We start from the raw sequence: 17,899 nt of genomic DNA, 5'->3' as shown, positions 1-17,899 counted from the left end.
ATAGGAACAGTTTCAGAGTCGTGTTGTATAGAGGGAGACTCTTACAGCTCTTTTTAGTTTGTACCTGATGTACTTTCAAAACGCTCTCCCATTATTCACCCACACAGCTTTTATCATCTCACTGCATTTAAATTTGAATGTTCTGCTCAATATTATTGCACAAGTGTAGCCAGAGGCAATATACTGTGTGTGTGTGTGTGTGTGTGTGTGTGTGTGTGTGTGTGTGTGTGTGTGTGTGTGTGTGTGTGTGTGTGTGTGTGTGTGTGTGTGTGTGTGTGTGTGTGTTAATTTTATTTATCTGCTGCTTTTCGTGTCCAGAAATACCAGAATACTGAGGATGGTGACTGATATTTTCTGTCTACGCTTCATACTCACATCCGACCAGGAGAATATGAGCTCAGTATTGTATCAGTCAGTGTATTCGTACATACACAGACTTTAGACGAGCCTCGACAGCTTAATAAATTTGTAAATGTATCTTTTCCTCAAACACAAGTCTCCGACAGCTGCGGTGGCCCGGAACAATTTCTTTTATTGTCAACAAACACATATTCTCATGCCTCAAATTGAGTTTTGGATGCTGATATAACAAAAGTGGCCCTGGTTTAAACTGGTAATCGACCTCAGTAGTGTTGTGAAAAAACAATCTGTATCTTCTGTGAAATTGATTCATCCTTAAGAAATATTTCTAGAGCTGTAACTCGATGTGTGGAGCTTTAGTTGAACTATAAAACGCAGATTAAACTGAGGAAATGTTCACCTCTTTATTAATTTAGCTCACAGGGATAAAGTTCAGTTGTAGCAATAGTGCGACGACCAAGTCTTTGCGCTCTTGTGCCGTTTCTCCCCCAACGTTTTTCAAGCATGTGGCACATCTCTGATACATCATCCATCTTCGTCTATGTTTTATGAGGGCTACCGGTTAGCGTCGACACTGGGGTCTACATGCAGACTGGGGAATTCATCATGGACGCTTGTTAATGGTCTTAGTAATGATGCATGACTCTGAACCATCTGAGCAAGATGGTGGACGTGGGGGAAAGCTGCTGAGGAGGGCATAATTAGTTTGAGAGTGGGTGACCTCATAGCTCGAGCAAAGATAATAACCTGGCCATGTTTCTGAACATCTTAACTGTACCAAACTGTTTTTAATAAATGTTTTCATATCTCAATGTCTGGATTTAACTTTTGTTTCAAAACAGAACCTGAAGGTGAGGAGCCCCAAAGACTGTAAAGACCAGACGGGCAAGAACTCTCTTGAGGGTCAGTCACTTCTGCCAATATAATATATATATAAAAATCTGTGTTATTAACAATTAAGTCTGATTTCTCGTCTTTCTATTCTACAGCTTTACTATATAAACCAGTGGACAGAGTAACACGTAGCACATTGGTACTTCATGTAAGTAATGTCACTACTTTAAACCCTGCTGTGTTTTATGACTTCTCTCTGTTGTTCAGAAATTTACCTTTGAAGGTATGACGCAGGTTTCCATCTCCTAAAAAACCTAAGTACCCAACCTTAGGCTCTGTAAACAGATTCCAAATAAATAACTTGTTTTAAGCCACCACAGGATGTGTGCATTAGTTTCATGTGAGAGAAAAACGCAAAAACAAGACTGAACTTTATTTTTCCAACGTCTTATTTTTGATTGTTTTACCTCCTGGGTGAACTGAAGTTCTGCATCTTAGTGAAGATGGAAGAACATCTGTCTTTATACTTTGCTTTTCCATTTATTGCTACAACCCAGGTCTTAGTTTATCGCATTTATGAAAAAGTAATAACCTATATGCAGCCGTGATGCATTTCAGTCATGACGTTTAATGTCCCATGTTGTAACTTTTTAGTTGCACATACATATACCCAGGCATTTAAGCTTAATGAGCTTGCTTTTGAAAGTTAATACTTCTTCACTCCTGTACATGTAGGACTTACTCAAACACACACCCACGAGCCACCCGGACCACGCTCTGCTGCAGGACGCTCTGCGGATCTCCCAGAACTTCTTGTCCAGCATCAACGAGGAGACGACGCCGCGGCGCCAGTCTATGACCGTCAAGAAGGGAGAGGTGAGTGCAGTGGGGATTTACAAAAAACAGAAGGAGCCACGCTTTGCACCCTCTCCGCTTGTTCTCCTTTACGCTCAGGGGACATAAAATGTGACTAAACAATGGTGAAGAATTAGTTCCACGTTACTGAAAGACCTGATTAGAGAAATGTGCACTAGAGGGGAGTTTGTGTTTGTTTTCTCCTGTTTTGGTTCATGGATGGTTAAAGTGTCTTATTGAATCTTGATAAAAAAACACGCCACCTTAAAACACCAAATCCAAACTATATCTTTGATAAATTTGGTCTCCCTGGCTGTAAAGGAAACAGTAGTGATAAGTCTGCTAACCGGAGGGTTAGCGGTTCAATCCCTGGTTTCTCCAGTCTGAATGCCGAATGCCCAAGGGCAAGACACTCATCCCCCAGAGGGACCCTGATTGCCACTGTGCCAGGAATGTGTGAATTATGGGGAAGCTGTGAGAGTGATAAAACCTGTACTGTAAAGCCATGAAGACTAGTGAAGCTTTCTATGATCACAGACCATTTACCATGTGTGATAGAAAAGTGCTAAAGCTAATTCTAAATGAGTTAATGTGACTGGTGCTGTAAAGCACTTAAAATGGTCGATATGCCAAAAAAGTTAATTTGCTAAAAGTGGAATATTACAACGCTCATTATAACAAAACCAAGGTCTTGCAGAATATCCCATGATTCTACAGACAGTCGATGCTAAACATGTTGGTCATAATGGTGATTGTTTCATCAGTTTAGGTCTAATGCAGATTGCTGAGCTTGATGATGTCATGACCCCGCCCTCTAAAAAAGACCTTGAAGTCACCGTCAGATGAGAGTGTGACGGCGGAGGGGCCACCAATCTGCAGCCTAAAGCAGAGCCCATGCCCTTATATGGTTATAGAAGGGTTGCGTAGTTGAGGGTGATTCTCTGTTTGCACTGTGTCTCTCTCGTGGCCTCCCCATCTCTCCATCTCCTCGAGTGCAAACACACACTCACACACACTCACACCCTACCCCCCACTGTCTCTCTCATCCCCGGAGATGACTTGACGCACATGAGTGGATGCATCTTGATTGATAGCTTGCGTGACACTGCCGTACATAATGCCTTGTAATGAGCCACCGGTCCGCTCTGACTGGCAGATTCCGTGTTAATTATTCATAAACGGAGGGCAGGAGCGGGCGAGCGTAAAGGCTCTGTCAGCTCCACCCTCCGCTCACAGGGGGGTCATTACCGCACCCATACACACACACACACACACACACACAACCAGTCTTGTACTTCTATCTTAGTGAGGACACTCACAGGTATAATGCATTTGCCTGACCTCAACCATCAATGCTAAATGCCTATCCCTATTTCTAACCCCAACCTAATTCTAACCCTAACCCTCAAACCAAAAAGTGATGACCGGCCAAAATGTTCTTTATCCGTAAGATCTATGCTCAAAATAGTCCTCACTAATATATAAGTACAAGTACACACACATGCACACACACTTTCTATCCCCGCAGGCCCCACTTCCATCCCAGTCTGGCCAGACCTCCACACCAGTCATCAAATATTTATGATGGATACATGAAAGCAGCACATGGAAATCAATGGGGCTCATTATATCGTACCTCGCCATAGACGCAGTTCATAATACGCCCGAGGTTTTTGTCTGCGTTTCACCAACTGAGCTGCAACATGTTAGACACTTGAAAAGATAACAACCATCACCTGGAGAAGTTGAGAAGCTCATGTTGTGCATCCGATGGGGAGGAAGACGCTTAATGACACCTAGTAGACTACATACCTGTTTTAATACCTGTAATTACACAAAACAGTCAAGTAAAGTAAGATGCCAGGTTTTAACAACCATGTGAGCACACATTCACTCTCCTAAACTGCCGCTCCGCTTAAGCCTGATGTCTGTACACATCACCATCAGAGCAGTGTTGTCACTGAACCTTTTATGTGCCTCGATATCTGAAGAGCGACTCAGGCCTCTGATGATACTGATGTTTTCACTTTGTAAAGAGGTTTCCCTCAATCTTCCCTCATGTGATTTAAAATGTCAACACATATTTAATAACTGTAGGAGGTTATTAAGCAAAATAACAAACATTTTATAGAATTATTACACATTAATTTGGCACTTCTGACCTACCACATCCTTCTACCAAGTTTCATGGGAATTGGTTATTTTATTTAATCCTGCTTCAAATCAAACACTGATGGAAACAACTTCCTTTGCAGAGGTAACAAAACGTGGGAAAAGTTTTAATATCAATGTTCTGCAGTAACCGTAAATCTTTTTCGATTATGCGATCGTTGCAGAAGAGGAAAAAAAAAACGTATACTCTCATCCTCCATGTGAACACAGAAGCATGTAACCTGTGGTGTGTTCAGTGGAGGCATGCAGGCGCTGAGCAGCACAAGTGGCCCCCAGAGGCCCCCAGCCCTGCCAGATGATGGGAGGGGACAAACAGAAGCTGCTTAATATAAAAGCAAACGATGGCGCTGCTGAAATCTCAATTCACTGAGCCTTGTTTGCCTTTGGGATAGAAACGGTGCTGATGGGAGTGTGCGTGTGTGTATTTTAAGTATAAATCATCTTCACCACTTTCATCCGTCTGTACGTCTTCCTTCCACTGTATCAGTACAAATCCCCATAAACACACATACACAACAGCAAAACACACAAGCGCAGAGCTGCCCCTTCGAGCGTGCGTTCTAAATATAAACACGGATCTTTTGTAAATTCATGCCATTACTCGTGCACACGATCCGAGCGAGGCTCCTGCAGGAGATGGTCAATATTTAATCTGCGCTCTGTGCTGTCAGAGCGCTCTGCCTCACGTCTCTCCTCTTCCACTCTGCTGCTGATGTTCCGGTCAGCTGTTAAGAGAAATATAGAAAGTCACGTTTCCCCATAACTGGCTTTTCCACACATTAAGAAAAATGTTATCTGATGCGCTGGTTTATTAAAGATGGCTTTTCCCCGGCAGCTGAGCGAAACCGCTGCATAAGCACATTTTAAATTCATCAGATTACCGATTTAGAAACAAGCCTCTGTAGATTACATTAAGCCCACATGCAAAAATAAAACAATGAAACTAATGTAGAATTTAGCCGAGGCCTAAATTTCCCCTCAAGTTAAAACACACCTTACAGCTAAGGCCACGTTACATTGCTCAGCTACACATTGGTGGTAGTTACAGGTTTCCAGTATATTTGTTACCATACAGCAGTGGAAAAAAGCCCACGCTCCTTTGAAACCACATTTAAATGGAACTCCATGAAATTGTACACACTCATAGATACCAACTCCCTGAATCTGTCTGAAAACATAATTCTCTGAGAAGTCGACAAAAATGTTGAAAAACGTTAATCCTGCAAGACAGTGAAAAAAAAGAATCCTGGATACACCAAACTTTTATGACTTCATCCCTGACCCTCCAAGTTTCATGGCAAACATCCATGACGAGGGAAATTAGATAACAACTAAACATTCCTGTAGATATCCAGTACTTCACAAGAATAAACTCATGTGAACAGAGCTTTTTGGTTTATTGTATAATTCCTTATAGATCCAAGTTCAGCTTCTAATTCAATAAAGAACGCTCATAAAGTCTCGATTTTGGTTTGAAACCTCAGCATTTTTATCTGAAGCCTTGAACGTGCAGTTACAACAGATACTTCAGTCTCACAGTTTATTTGTGTCCTGTCTGGCTTTATCCTTCCTCACCATCTCCATTCACTCACACAGTAAAGACGCCAGTAAATCCATAATCTAGCTGTTATCCTTCCTGTTATCTTATCTCTTTATCATGCGATCAGTGGAGGAGAGGATTACCCATGATGCTCGTGGGGCAGCGGGTCACTTCAAGCCCAGCTCGCTCACCTGAATGAGAAAAACAAATCCAGCATGGCTTCCAAAAGAGCCTCATTCGTTCTCTTAGGGTCCCTCCCTTCAACAGATTCTGCTGACCCCCCTCATTGTAATCTGCATGAGTCAGCGTGAGGTGCTTTCTCCGCAACAACCCGACCTAATCTGCTGCTGTACTTTCTGTCCCGTAATCCAATCAATCTGGTCCGGTCTGAGGATTTTCTGCAGACTCGTCATGATAATCACAGGAGATTTTGTCTTGTTGGAAAACAATGTAGATTCTGAACGTAAGGTTCCAGATTCAAAGCTACGTTGTGATATTTGCAGAGGAATGCATTTATTCTCGCTACTTGAAGACTAACTCCACATTAGAATTTGTTTTAAAGTAGCTGCACTTGGCTCTGCATCAGGGGAGGGTCCAAAGGGCCCTCCTACCTTTAAATAATCTGCTGGAAAGAATTGTCATTGATTGTCACATGATTTGGAGATCATCTTATTATTATTATGACTGGGACCAAATGCTGCATTCCAGTTCCCACTAGCGACAAATACCAGAGCAACTCATCTGGATGTTACCCATCAATGCAGGTTTCATTATGTCGTTATGAATAATTACACCCCCCCCCCCCCCTTTGGAAATTAGATCCTGTTAGATTATTATTTTGAAGATCAGAGTGTGATTATAATCAGCTGCAGGCTCTTTGTGTGTGAGTCCATGAGGAGATGCGTTGGTGACGCGTCACATGGTTTCAATGTCTTCAGTAAGAAAACTGCACTATGACAACAATCCCACTGGGAGCATGTCTCTCTCTCCCTCCCCTCTCTCTTCCTCTCTCTGTTTTCTTTCTCTGACACATGATGTCTTTCATTGCTCCGTCTTCCTCACCTTCCCCACAAACACTGAGCGACACAGCACGGCCCTCTTCTTTGCCAGCAGATGTCCGGTCAGGTTTTGTAAGCACAGAGAGCTCCTCTTCAGCGTCTTCTGCCAGTGACAGCATCTGTGTGTTTGTGAAGGAGGGGGAGGGCTCCATCGTGAAACCAGGGACGTGATTGGCTCACAAACAACCACTGGTTGTATACAAGGCCGAGGTTCCCTGTGGAGAAAAATAATGTAAAGTAGTTAAATGTGCATTAAAAGTTTTGTATTTGTTTTGCAGGGCGAGTAGAAGTAGATGGACTGTAAAATCCTACATGTCTGCATCTTGTTAATGTTATAGCCCATTAGGTGTCGAGCCTCTTGTCTGGTAATGTTCACTCTTTAACGTTTCAACTCTGTAAAGTTAAACTTAAATTAATTTCATTGCCGTCTTTTATATCTTTTATTCCCATACATTTATTTGATGTTAAAACAAACCATAAGGTAAATTCCCCTTAAATAAATGAGTGTACAGTTAAACAAAACTATTAAGTATGAGTTGTGCAAACCTAAGGACAAAAATAAGTGTAAAATAGATCATAATATTTATAACATTCATCCTAACCTGCTCAGTGTGTGATACAAATAAATTTTATTCCCATATTTTTACTGTCAGCCCTTCATACTAATAAAACCAATGTTTAGAGAATTTAGGAATGAACCATTTCTAATTGAGCTGTGGTTTGACATGTGACTCCTCCCTGTCTTTTTATACTGTACATGTTTTCTGCTTTGGCAAATTACATCACTGCCCCCTTTTGGCCACATTTAAAATTGCACACATGATTACATAGTCTGACGTCAGTAATCAGGTTCCAGAAATCACGCCAATCCCCTCAGTCATTCTTCCGTGAGCTGGAAATGAATGATTATGTCAGAATATGACAAAAGATTTTTTATAACACCACCCGACACCTTTTTGTTAATAATTTGGTTGTTATTCAATAAATAGGAGCAGGTTGCTCATGAGCTTTGTCACCAACGATTGAGTGGAGAAGACGTTTCTGATGAAGATCAACCTTCTCTTCCTCCTCTCTGTTCTCGCTTTGTCTCCTCCAGATTTCACTCTGTTAGAACATGGGTTGGGGACTATGGAGGAGAGGAGGAGGAGGAGGAGAGATAAAGCTTTTAGATGCAGCCGCAACACAAAGACTCTGAAAACTAACTGTGTCCTGTCCACAGAATAAAGCGTAGTTGTGACTCTTAGAAATGCTTTGTCAGTAACATTACAGCTTGTTTTCCCTATTTTAAAGACCTGCGTATTAAAATATTCATGTTTGATGACGTTTATTTTCATCTGCTGTTATATTATATCATGATATTAAAACCTAAACCTCCTTGTTCCTGACCCGGCACATTGTGTTTGTGTGTCTTCCCCACAGAACAGGCAGCTGCTGAGGGACAGTTTCATGGTGGAGTTGGTGGAAGGAGCCAGGAAGCTGCGACACGTCTTCCTCTTCACGGATCTGCTGCTCTGCGCCAAACTGAAAAAACAGATCGGAGGGTAAGAAATGAGTCTGCAACAGTAAAAAATAGGAAATACATCAACGGGGGGGAGTGATTAGGTGTCTGAAAATGTGGCTGCATATCTTAAACCTTATGTCATAACAAAACACATATTTAGGTCTCGGATTTCATGATCTCATTAAAAGACGATTTTCCTCAAGGTCCTCACTTGATGTTTTTATGATCCATAAACATTTAACGCAGGTAAATGTCTCTCTGGCATCAAATCGCAGCCAAGAATTCTTCAATATTACGCCATTTATCCCTTTACATTATCTGCTTCACGCCTCATTTTAATCCCTTTTTATCAATCTACCCCTCCTTTTATACCTGCTTTATATTCCTCTTTTTCTTTTTATACTTGTCTCTCCTCACACATCCTCTCTCATTTTCCCTGACTCCTTTTGCCGCTGCAGAAAAAGCCAGCAGTACGACAGTAAGTGGTACATCCCCCTGACCGAACTGACCTTCCAGGGTCCAGAGGAGACCGAACCACTCACCATCCCCCAGGTCCCCGATGAGGAGCTCGATGCCATGAAGGTCAAGATCTCACACCTCCGCAGTGAGATTCAGAGAGAGAAGGTAAAGTGGATCCACAGCGAGGACACTGGAAGACGTTTCCTCTCCGTCATATTGCTTGTTTCAATAAAAGCTGTTGAGGAACTAAGAAAAAAAGACTGTGCAGCTTAAACTGAAGCACGGCAATTGTTGGTTTATACATATTCAGGGTTTCATCCAACATCAGTGGTTTGTTTCAAGGTTTTCTGCATAAATGTATGTGTGAACAGTTTTCTCCTCTGTGATTGCAGAGAGCCAACAAGGGATCAAAAGTCATCGACCGGCTCAGGAAGAAATTGTCCGAACAGGAGTCTCTTCTCCTGCTAACATCTCCGAGTATGCCGCTCCGCGCCTACAACAAGAACGGAAAGGTGATGACGCTCTCTGTCTTAAACTGCTTCTTCTGTTTGTCTCGTTTTCTGTAATATTCCCTTGTTAATCTTCCCTGAGATTAAATCTCCTTGATCTTTTACTTTATAAAATGTGAATATATAACTACACATTTCAAATTGTGACTTTATATATTTGTCACAAATAAACCGTGTCCTTTGTAATGTTCCAATCTGCCCCTCCCCAGATTATTTGCTGTTGAAATAACAGCCTTTGTCTTTGTGTGTTTATATTTCAGAGCTACGGTTTCCTGATGTCATCTGACTATGAACGTGCCGAGTGGAAGGAGATAATCAAAGAGCAGCAGAAGAAATGTACGTGTCCCAGAAATGTCACGTTGAACATTTTTCAATTCAAACCAGGATGTTTTTTTGTTTTTTTGTCTTCACCAAAAACAAAATCCTGGGAACTTGATACTTTTTACTGTTCTGAGAAACTTCTAATCAAAGAACCTTGAAGTAGAAAACAATGTTTTGGCCTTTAGGAAAACACAGAGAACACCAACAGTTTCTCTTTGTGATACACATATTTATATAATCGCATTGATTTTCTAAAGTCCTTGTTTTTTCTTTAGGTTTTAAAACGTCCTCCTTGACGTCCATGGAGTTACAAATGTTGACCAACTCCTGTGTCAAACTACAGACTGTTCACCACATTCCACTCAGCATCAATAAAGAAGGTACGTTACTAATGTTTGTATTTCAAATTTGTTTTCAAGCTTAAATACTGTTTTGCTAAATGAATCTTTTTCATAAGTGGTAGATGGCGTTTAGTGTTTTCCATCTCTGTTGTAAATCATTCACTAACGATAAATCACTGTGGGTGAGATGAAGATGAAAAGTACAAAGAGATTTAAGCCACATGTCGAAATCTGATTCTGCTCCAAAACAAACAGAGATCTGCATGTTTTTCTAATCCCTCCTCTGTCCTCTCTCTCTCTCTCTCTCTCTCTCTCTCTCTCTCTCTCTCTCTCTCTCTCTCTCTCTCTGTCTCTCTCTCCCTCTCTCTCGCTGACTGTTTTTCCAGAGGATGAATCCTCCGGCCTCTGCGGGTTCCTGAATGTAATCGTCCACTCTGCCTCCGGCCTCAAACAGAGCTTAAGTGAGTCACTCACCTTTAGCCTTGATGTGAACAACAGAAAATAATCATCCCAGGCTAAATGAGTTCCTGTCCCTGTTCCTATCAGTTTCAAAGTGGAAAATAATGATGAGCAGCTTTTTTTTCCCTGTCCCATAAAATTTAATTTCATTTTAGGTTCAACTTTAAAGACTCACGACGTGAACAACTGGAAAATTTGTAGGAGTTTCCATTCTTAGAATTTCTTAAGCTGCTGCTGCTGCATGAACATTAGATTGTGGATGCCTGACTCTGGTGGGATTCAAACACAAAAAGCTGGATGCCTGTTGGGTTTGGGTTTTATCACATTGGTTGGACCAGCTGCATGATTTTTCCACTACACTGGGCTTTAGTCGGGTTAAGACATAAAAAGGAGGATTCCTTTTGGTTTCGGGTTGGACTCTGGTTAGTTTCATCTCCGGGCTCGGTCGGGTTTCAGACATCAAATGTTGGCCCACACCAAACTCTTCAGTCTGTTCAGTTGTACAGTACGTCTGATACATTTTGAATACTTTCTTCCCTTTTAGATCTCTACTGCACAATGGAGGTGGATTCCTTTGGCTTCTTTTCAAATAAAGCCAAGACGAGAGTGTATCGATACACCACTGAACCCAAATGGAACGAGGTAAGAGACTGCGACTCAGTAGAGCACGAACATCCACAAAGTCTCCTTAAACTCAACCAAGCTGCTCCAAAGTTCACACACTCATAGATATCAGTCCCCTTTAAAAAAAGTAGTAGACCCTGCATCTTTCTACCAAGTTTCGTGAAAATCCGCTCAGTTATTTTTGTGTAATATTGCTAACAGACAGACAGACAGCGGTGAAAACATGACGTCCTCAGCTGAGGTAATAAAAAGCTTCTGGCAGAGTCCCGGTGCAGATGAAGCTGCCTCTCATATATCTGACATCTTGTACTGTAAATCAATTAGCTGCCCATCCAAAGATGTCTAACAGAACGCACATGGAGCATCTGCAGCCCCTGCAAACACACACACATACACGTACGTATACTGATGACACAGCTGGATGTGGAAGGTTGGCATGGCAGAGGAAGAGGAGCTTTGAGACACAATCAGCGGACGGGTTCATTGGCAGCGCAGCTCGTTTTCCATCGTGACCCCGAAGACTCTGCGAGGATTTTGTTCAGCGAAGTGGAAATAATATCAGTTAATGAGGAGCTGCTGGTGATGACTCACATCTGTCCACATGCTAACTGAACCAACACAGTGTGGGTCCGAGAACAATGTGCAAACCATATGCAGAGCGCTCCCTTACATAATTACAGGGAATGTTGGTCAACTGTGCTTTGTGGTGGCATGCAGGCATTAAAATAAAGGGGAGACGCTGCTGTTTTTTCCTCAGGGGTATAATCTCAGTCTGTCATTATCTTTGTCGTTCTTGTTATTCCTGTTTCTGCGCTTGTCATTTTATTGCAGAATAACTTCCTCACAGCTGGTTGTTGTTGTTTTCCTCCTCTTCTTCTTCCCCTCAGGAGTTTGAGATTGAGCTGGAGGGCTCTCAGACCCTGAGGCTGCTCTGCTACGAGAAGTGCTACAACAAGACCAAGCAGAACAAAGAGGATGGAGAGAGCACAGACCGCATCATGGGGAAAGGACAGATCCCGGTATGACATTACGTCACCCCCCCCCCCCCCCCTCCATTCAGCAGACGCATCATGATTTATCACAGATCGGCAGTTATGTCACCCCCTCTTCCACAAAGCATGAAATCCATATTATTTTGCTCGGTTAACGATGTGGCAATTGGCCGATTAGGTTCATTACCCAAATGCGTAATGGACGGCGAGGGGCTGGTTAAACGGAGAAAAGTCTGTGGGTTTAATTTGAACATTGAAAAGTGATCCTGTGCGACTCTGTTCAGTTAAGATTTACTGCGTTTTTGATAGAGTGACACAAATCTTAACTTTTCATGTCAGCGATCTGTCATCGTGCTGCCAGGGTTTGGTGTTTAAAACATTCATCAAGGTGATTGATTAAATGCTGTGCTGCACAGGTGGAAATGAAATCATCCAGTCAGGTTATCTGTCAATAAGAATTAAAAATATCGAGTAATAGACCCTGAAAAAACTGTAAATGCACTGTATTTTCCAGTCTTATCGCATTTTACACTACAAGCATTCTCTCCTACACCATTCACTGTCAGCCGAGATGTCGGGGTTCACTATCTTACCCAAGGACACTTAGGAATGCAGACTGGAGGTGCTGGGGATGGAACCACTGACCTTCTGGTTTCTGGACGACGCTCCTGAGCAACAGCCACCCCTTAAAAAACAACTCAGATAGTGTACGGAGGAGTCGGGTCCATGAGACTGACAGGGTGGATAGTTGCAGGTTGATAGCTTGTGATTAGGTTCCTAACATGACGCCAGCCTGCAGGATAACGCCTGTGTCACTCAGCACTACAGACAGATACAGCACAGAGAGACAAAAAGATTCAGCAGGAAACACGAGTGTCTACTTTGATCCCGTGCCACTGAAAACATGCTTCTCACTGCAGGGCACGGGTGTGTGTTTCCATGTGTGTGTTTCCGTGTGTGTGTTTCCGTGTGTGTGTGGGTGATTTGGACTCTGCTGTAATCTCTGCACACACTTTTCGAAAAAGCTCATGACTGCAACTTTTTATACGGGTTAAAAGATCCACTAATACATTATCTACATGATGTCTCATAATAGAATGAATTCTGTTCTAATTGTCGACCTCATCTTCACACGGCTCCTCTTTGCTTGTCGTCTGTCAAACCCTGAGTTACGGTCACATGCTCCACCTAGTGGTTCCTTTGTTTATCCCCCGCTATAAACGGATGATGTCATTCTAAACCAAGCACCCAGAGCAGTGAGAAAGTTGCATTGTCACAAATCTGGGGCGAGAAGCAGCCACTCCTTCTCTTTAGCAGAGGCTGCAGTGGCTGTTAAATCCCACGTTTCACAGATCAGCCCCATGAACTTTGCATGAGGGTAATCTGATATTTGCTTTGAATGAAATGCTGCCTTCTGTATATGCAACAGTTGAATCTGAAATTATTTTAGCAGATTATTGTTTTTATAATTTTTTTCTCATTCGTCCTCCTGGTCCTTTGTTTCTTATTCTTCCCTCCATCTCAACAAGCTTTTGTCTCCTCTCATCTTTTCACACATAAACTGTCCCTGCTCATGCGTTTGTCTTAATTTCTGCCTTCAGGGTTCAGTTTTTTTCACGTTGTAGACAGCTCTCTGAACCTTTCCAGAACCGCTCCAGCCCGGAGAAGACATAACAATATCCGTCGGCCAAAAACTTGAGCTTTTAAAACATTTTTTATCAGGAAGCAAGAGGAGATCGTTTGGCTTTGTTGTTTTTTAGCGGAATGTAATTCTTTTGTAGATAAAACAGCTCAAACCAAAGAGCCAAAGATTCAATTATGATAAACACAATCCAGCTCTGCACACAACCAGATGGGGCTTAGCCTCGGTAAACATACAACATACAGTATTCTGTGTCTGTGTGCGTCTATGTGTGTGTTTGCGTGCTCTGTCGATTTGAGTGTGAATTAAGTCTCTTTCAATAAACGATATTTATTACATTGTGTTTCTGAAAACACAGTAAAGGGACAGGAAGTGGCTCATTCACCATTTACAACATTCCACTAAAATAGAGGAAAGACTTGTCCTGTTGATTCAGTCGTAACTTAATGCTCTGCTATGTTGACACAACCAAGCTGTACAGAAATAGGGCGAGGGCAGAAGAAGATAAGTTCACTTAACAAAGAAGATAAACAGTAAGAATTCGCGTAGGTGGAGGGGTCGATGGGAAAATAGCGAGACGTGTCCTTAAGAGGTCAAGTAAAATTACGTCTGCATCTGCACCGAAATAGCACTAGATTGGCACTCAGTAGAACGCATACATTCCCCTTATAATGTTGAAGGATCAACATTTCCCACACTCATAAACATGATTGTTTCATGATCTGTGAATAAAAACAATCAAAGCAACTTTAAAATGATGACTTGAATGCAGCAGTCGTGACCTTTTTCTCAGCATGTCTGCGTCATTGTGTGGTTGTAATGAAATGTGTTTATACCAATGTTCAGATGAAATAACATATATTCTCCCTTTGTGTTCCCTCCACTAAGCTGGACCCTCAGACTCTCCAAGGCAAAGACTGGCAGAGAACAGTGATTCCCATGAACGGGGTGAGTCCGTCACGTTAATCTGAGGTTTTTCTTCTATTTTCCTGATGTCCTGTCCTCCCCCTCCTCACTGTTCAGCAGCAGTCAGATCTCAGATTCATCTGCTATCTCAAAATACTCATATTAGGCGTCACTGTTGCTGCATATTTGTGGCACATAGCAGAGAGACATAGTAAACTTTTTCCAGGATGTGGTTTAGCAGTTGATTTGTCTGTTAAGTCTACACCTGGTTTTAACATGAGAGGATTTCCTCCAGATCCTTGGAATCTGTAGCAGATGGATTTCCAGGCTTGTGCTCATGGCTTCTCACTCTGTAAACCTGTTTTAGCTCAAAGCCCTTTTTTCCTGTGTCAGATCGAGGTGAAACTCTCCATAAAGTTCACCAGCCGAGAGTTCAGCCTGAAGAGGATGCCCTCGCGGAAACCGATGGGTGTGTTTGGAATCAAGATCTCCACAGTGACCAAGTGAGTTGACATTTTAGACAGAAGCCAGGGACGTTCCTCAGGGCTCGATTCTGGGCCTCCTTTTGCATGTGTGGTTTTCTTTTTTGTATATTTCCTCCAAGTTATCTACATTGTCTTCTCCACAACACGTCACAGACCATCAGTTAACAAGACAAGAGTCCACAGCCATGCATGCAGCAACCAAATGCTAGCATCAGCATGCTAACAGGCTAAAAGTGACACATCCAGCTAGATTTACAAAGATCAATTAGCATTGTAGATGAAACAATAAACTGAAACACAAGTATAGAGCCGGAGGTATTTCCTGGGCCTTCAGTCACTGAGACACAGCTGTAACTCCTGCATTTCATTCTTTTGCTTCCTCCTTCATTTGTCATCACTTGTACATCATCCTCCTTATACTCACAGTACTACTTCTAAGTGTTTTCTTTACAATCAAGTGTTTGCATGTTGTTGTTGATATTTGTGTTTCTTTCTCTCATAGACGAGAGCGCTCCAAGGTGCCCTACATCGTCCGGCAGTGTCTAGAGGAGATTGAAAGGAGGGGAATGGAGGAGGTGGGCATCTACAGAGTTTCGGGGGTGGCCACTGATATTCAGGCCCTGAAGACGGCCTTCGATACCAGTGAGTAGAGCCTTCATCAAAACACAGTCTGCACAGGTTTATTATAATAAAGCTTTTGAATTCAAATCTGGTTTGTTACATTTGCAGCGCTGCCGTTTGTAAACATCCAGATATTAATTTTCCCATTTTACTGGAAAGAAAAAAACTAAACATTATATTTGAACCTTTGTGAGAAGTTTTTGTATATGTACGATATCCACTTTGTATTTGCAAACACTGTGACTGTCTTTACTGGAACTGCGTTTCTAGGGAGAAAGCCGAGAGGATATATTGATCATCGCTGCCAGGACCTCTCTCTCTAATCTTTCTCTCTGTGTTGATCAGGTGATCAGTATCACAGCTCTGTGAGTTTGTGAAGAGGAAGCGTTTCCTCTGGTGTGAAATGATTAACAAAGACCAACTCCTTTATGAACCTACATTTGCATTGAGTGCTGGTGTTTTTACTAATGAACCTAAAGCATCTTTTGTGAAGTTTGACAGTTTTTGGCAGCATGGTGACTGCCTGCTTGTGCCGAGGTGTTTCCCTACCTTGAAATCTTTCTTTGTCGTTCTCGTCCTCACATTTTTGTCGTCTCCTGCAGATAATAAAGACGTGTCAGTGATGATGAGCGAGATGGACGTCAACGCCATCGCTGGGACCTTGAAGCTCTACTTCAGAGAGCTGCCGGAACCTCTTTTCACTGATGATCTCTATCCCAACTTCGCAGGTGGCATCAGTAAGTCAACAAGTTATTGACATAATCAACACATCTCACCGCTTATTATCAGTTATTAAATTAATTATTCGAGCAGTTACTGACCCTGGAGCAGCAGCTACATCTTCTATATCTCTTCTTTTCATTTACAGGTTATATAAAAACTTATTTCTCTTCTTTCTTTCAGCCCTGTCTGATAGTGTTGCCAAAGAGAGCTGCATGTTGAACCTACTGCTGTCGCTGCCGGAACCCAACCTGGTCACATTTCTATTTCTTTTGGATCACCTGAAGAGGTATACGCCTGAACACACAACATGCTTCTATAATATGTACAAATAAAAATGTATCAGAAGTTTGAGGAGAGAAGCTCTGCACCAAAAGTCGCTACAGCAAATAAAATCCTTGAATAGAAACTTCGAGGTTTGCAGATCAACAGGATAACATAAAAATACATGAGCTGACACACACGTTGAGATTCCTGAAAGATTTTAGTTCTATTTTTTGTTTCTCCCAGTGATAAATGGGTAAATAATATGTGCAGCATTCTCTCTGATGCTGCTCTAATTATATTCAAGCAAACGCAATCACTACTGTGGGATGCTGCAACTGCAAAATGTCCTCTGGTTGCCATGGGGACTTTCTACAACAAGACGCTCAAACATTATGTGAGCACAAACAATTCGTACAAAGTGCATCTGTATGAAAGCATTACAGGAGTGTGTGCCGGATGGTAATAGGTTACAGCTCGATTATAAAGAAGATCTCCATTTTAAATATGCAGTGGAACAAGCAGGGGATTGAAACAAGAAGGAACTAATATACTTGTATTTTTTAAATTATGAAAAACCACAATCACAGTGTCACCAGATTCTGTTTTTTAAGTTTTGTCCAACTAATAGTTCAATAAAGAAATAGATTAATTTTTTTGAAATAAAGCAAAGAATAGCAGCAGATCTTCATATTTTAGAAGCTTTGAGTAGCAAATGTTAATGTTTGATTAATAGATCAATTCAATGATTAATGAATAAAAACATTGTTTAATTTTCTGTCTTCAGACAAATCGATCTGTTGTTTCACTTGGAGCAGATAAATCCAGAACAACTGTCCTTTTCTTTCTCAGAAATCCACTTCTGCAAGAGTTTTAGTATCTCTGACATCCTCATACATGCACACTGAACACACAGCTCCATGACTGCACATTAACACCACCTGCCTGTGTCCTTGCCCTCTACGTGCATCACTGATTAACTCCTCTGTCTTCCTCTTCCCCTCAGGGTGGCAGAGAAGGAATGCATCAACAAGATGTCGCTCCACAACCTGGCGACGGTGTTCGGGCCGACCTTGCTGAGGCCTTCCGAGAAGGACAGCAAGATCCCAGCGAACCCCACGCAGCCCATCAGCATGGGGGACAGCTGGTCTCTGGAAGTCATGGCACAGGTGACGCTCACAGATCCACTGTTTCTTTGAATATCTTGAAGTTTTGTCTGCAAATTTGCAAACATTT

At 42.0% G+C, this 17,899-nt stretch overlaps 1 protein-coding gene across 3 annotated transcripts in view; it reads left to right on the top strand.

Moving 5' to 3' along the window:
* Positions 1 to 17,899, top strand: part of bcr (BCR activator of RhoGEF and GTPase) — a 75,178-nt gene that overhangs the window by 53,338 nt on the left and 3,941 nt on the right. For 2 of the 3 annotated variants that reach the window (XM_069513155.1, XM_069513154.1), the window contains 18 exons: positions 1,203 to 1,263; positions 1,350 to 1,402; positions 1,930 to 2,070; positions 8,239 to 8,360; positions 8,779 to 8,944; positions 9,172 to 9,291; positions 9,549 to 9,624; positions 9,885 to 9,989; positions 10,337 to 10,411; positions 10,565 to 10,606; positions 10,954 to 11,051; positions 11,921 to 12,052; positions 14,556 to 14,615; positions 14,967 to 15,076; positions 15,561 to 15,700; positions 16,282 to 16,416; positions 16,583 to 16,688; positions 17,670 to 17,832. In XM_069513155.1, the coding sequence (XP_069369256.1) occupies positions 1,203 to 1,263; positions 1,350 to 1,402; positions 1,930 to 2,070; positions 8,239 to 8,360; positions 8,779 to 8,944; positions 9,172 to 9,291; positions 9,549 to 9,624; positions 9,885 to 9,989; positions 10,337 to 10,411; positions 10,565 to 10,606; positions 10,954 to 11,051; positions 11,921 to 12,052; positions 14,556 to 14,615; positions 14,967 to 15,076; positions 15,561 to 15,700; positions 16,282 to 16,416; positions 16,583 to 16,688; positions 17,670 to 17,832 (1,905 nt within the window). The remainder of the gene's footprint in view (positions 1 to 1,202; positions 1,264 to 1,349; positions 1,403 to 1,929; positions 2,071 to 8,238; positions 8,361 to 8,778; positions 8,945 to 9,171; positions 9,292 to 9,548; positions 9,625 to 9,884; positions 9,990 to 10,336; positions 10,412 to 10,564; positions 10,607 to 10,953; positions 11,052 to 11,920; positions 12,053 to 14,555; positions 14,616 to 14,966; positions 15,077 to 15,560; positions 15,701 to 16,281; positions 16,417 to 16,582; positions 16,689 to 17,669; positions 17,833 to 17,899) is intronic. The other variant, XM_069513156.1, reaches the window with a different exon arrangement.

This window comes from Paralichthys olivaceus, chromosome 18, assembly GCF_024713975.1.
Source record: "Paralichthys olivaceus isolate ysfri-2021 chromosome 18, ASM2471397v2, whole genome shotgun sequence".
Classification (NCBI taxonomy): Eukaryota; Metazoa; Chordata; class Actinopteri; order Pleuronectiformes; family Paralichthyidae; genus Paralichthys; species Paralichthys olivaceus.
This window is presented reverse-complemented; position numbering and strand designations above follow the sequence as displayed.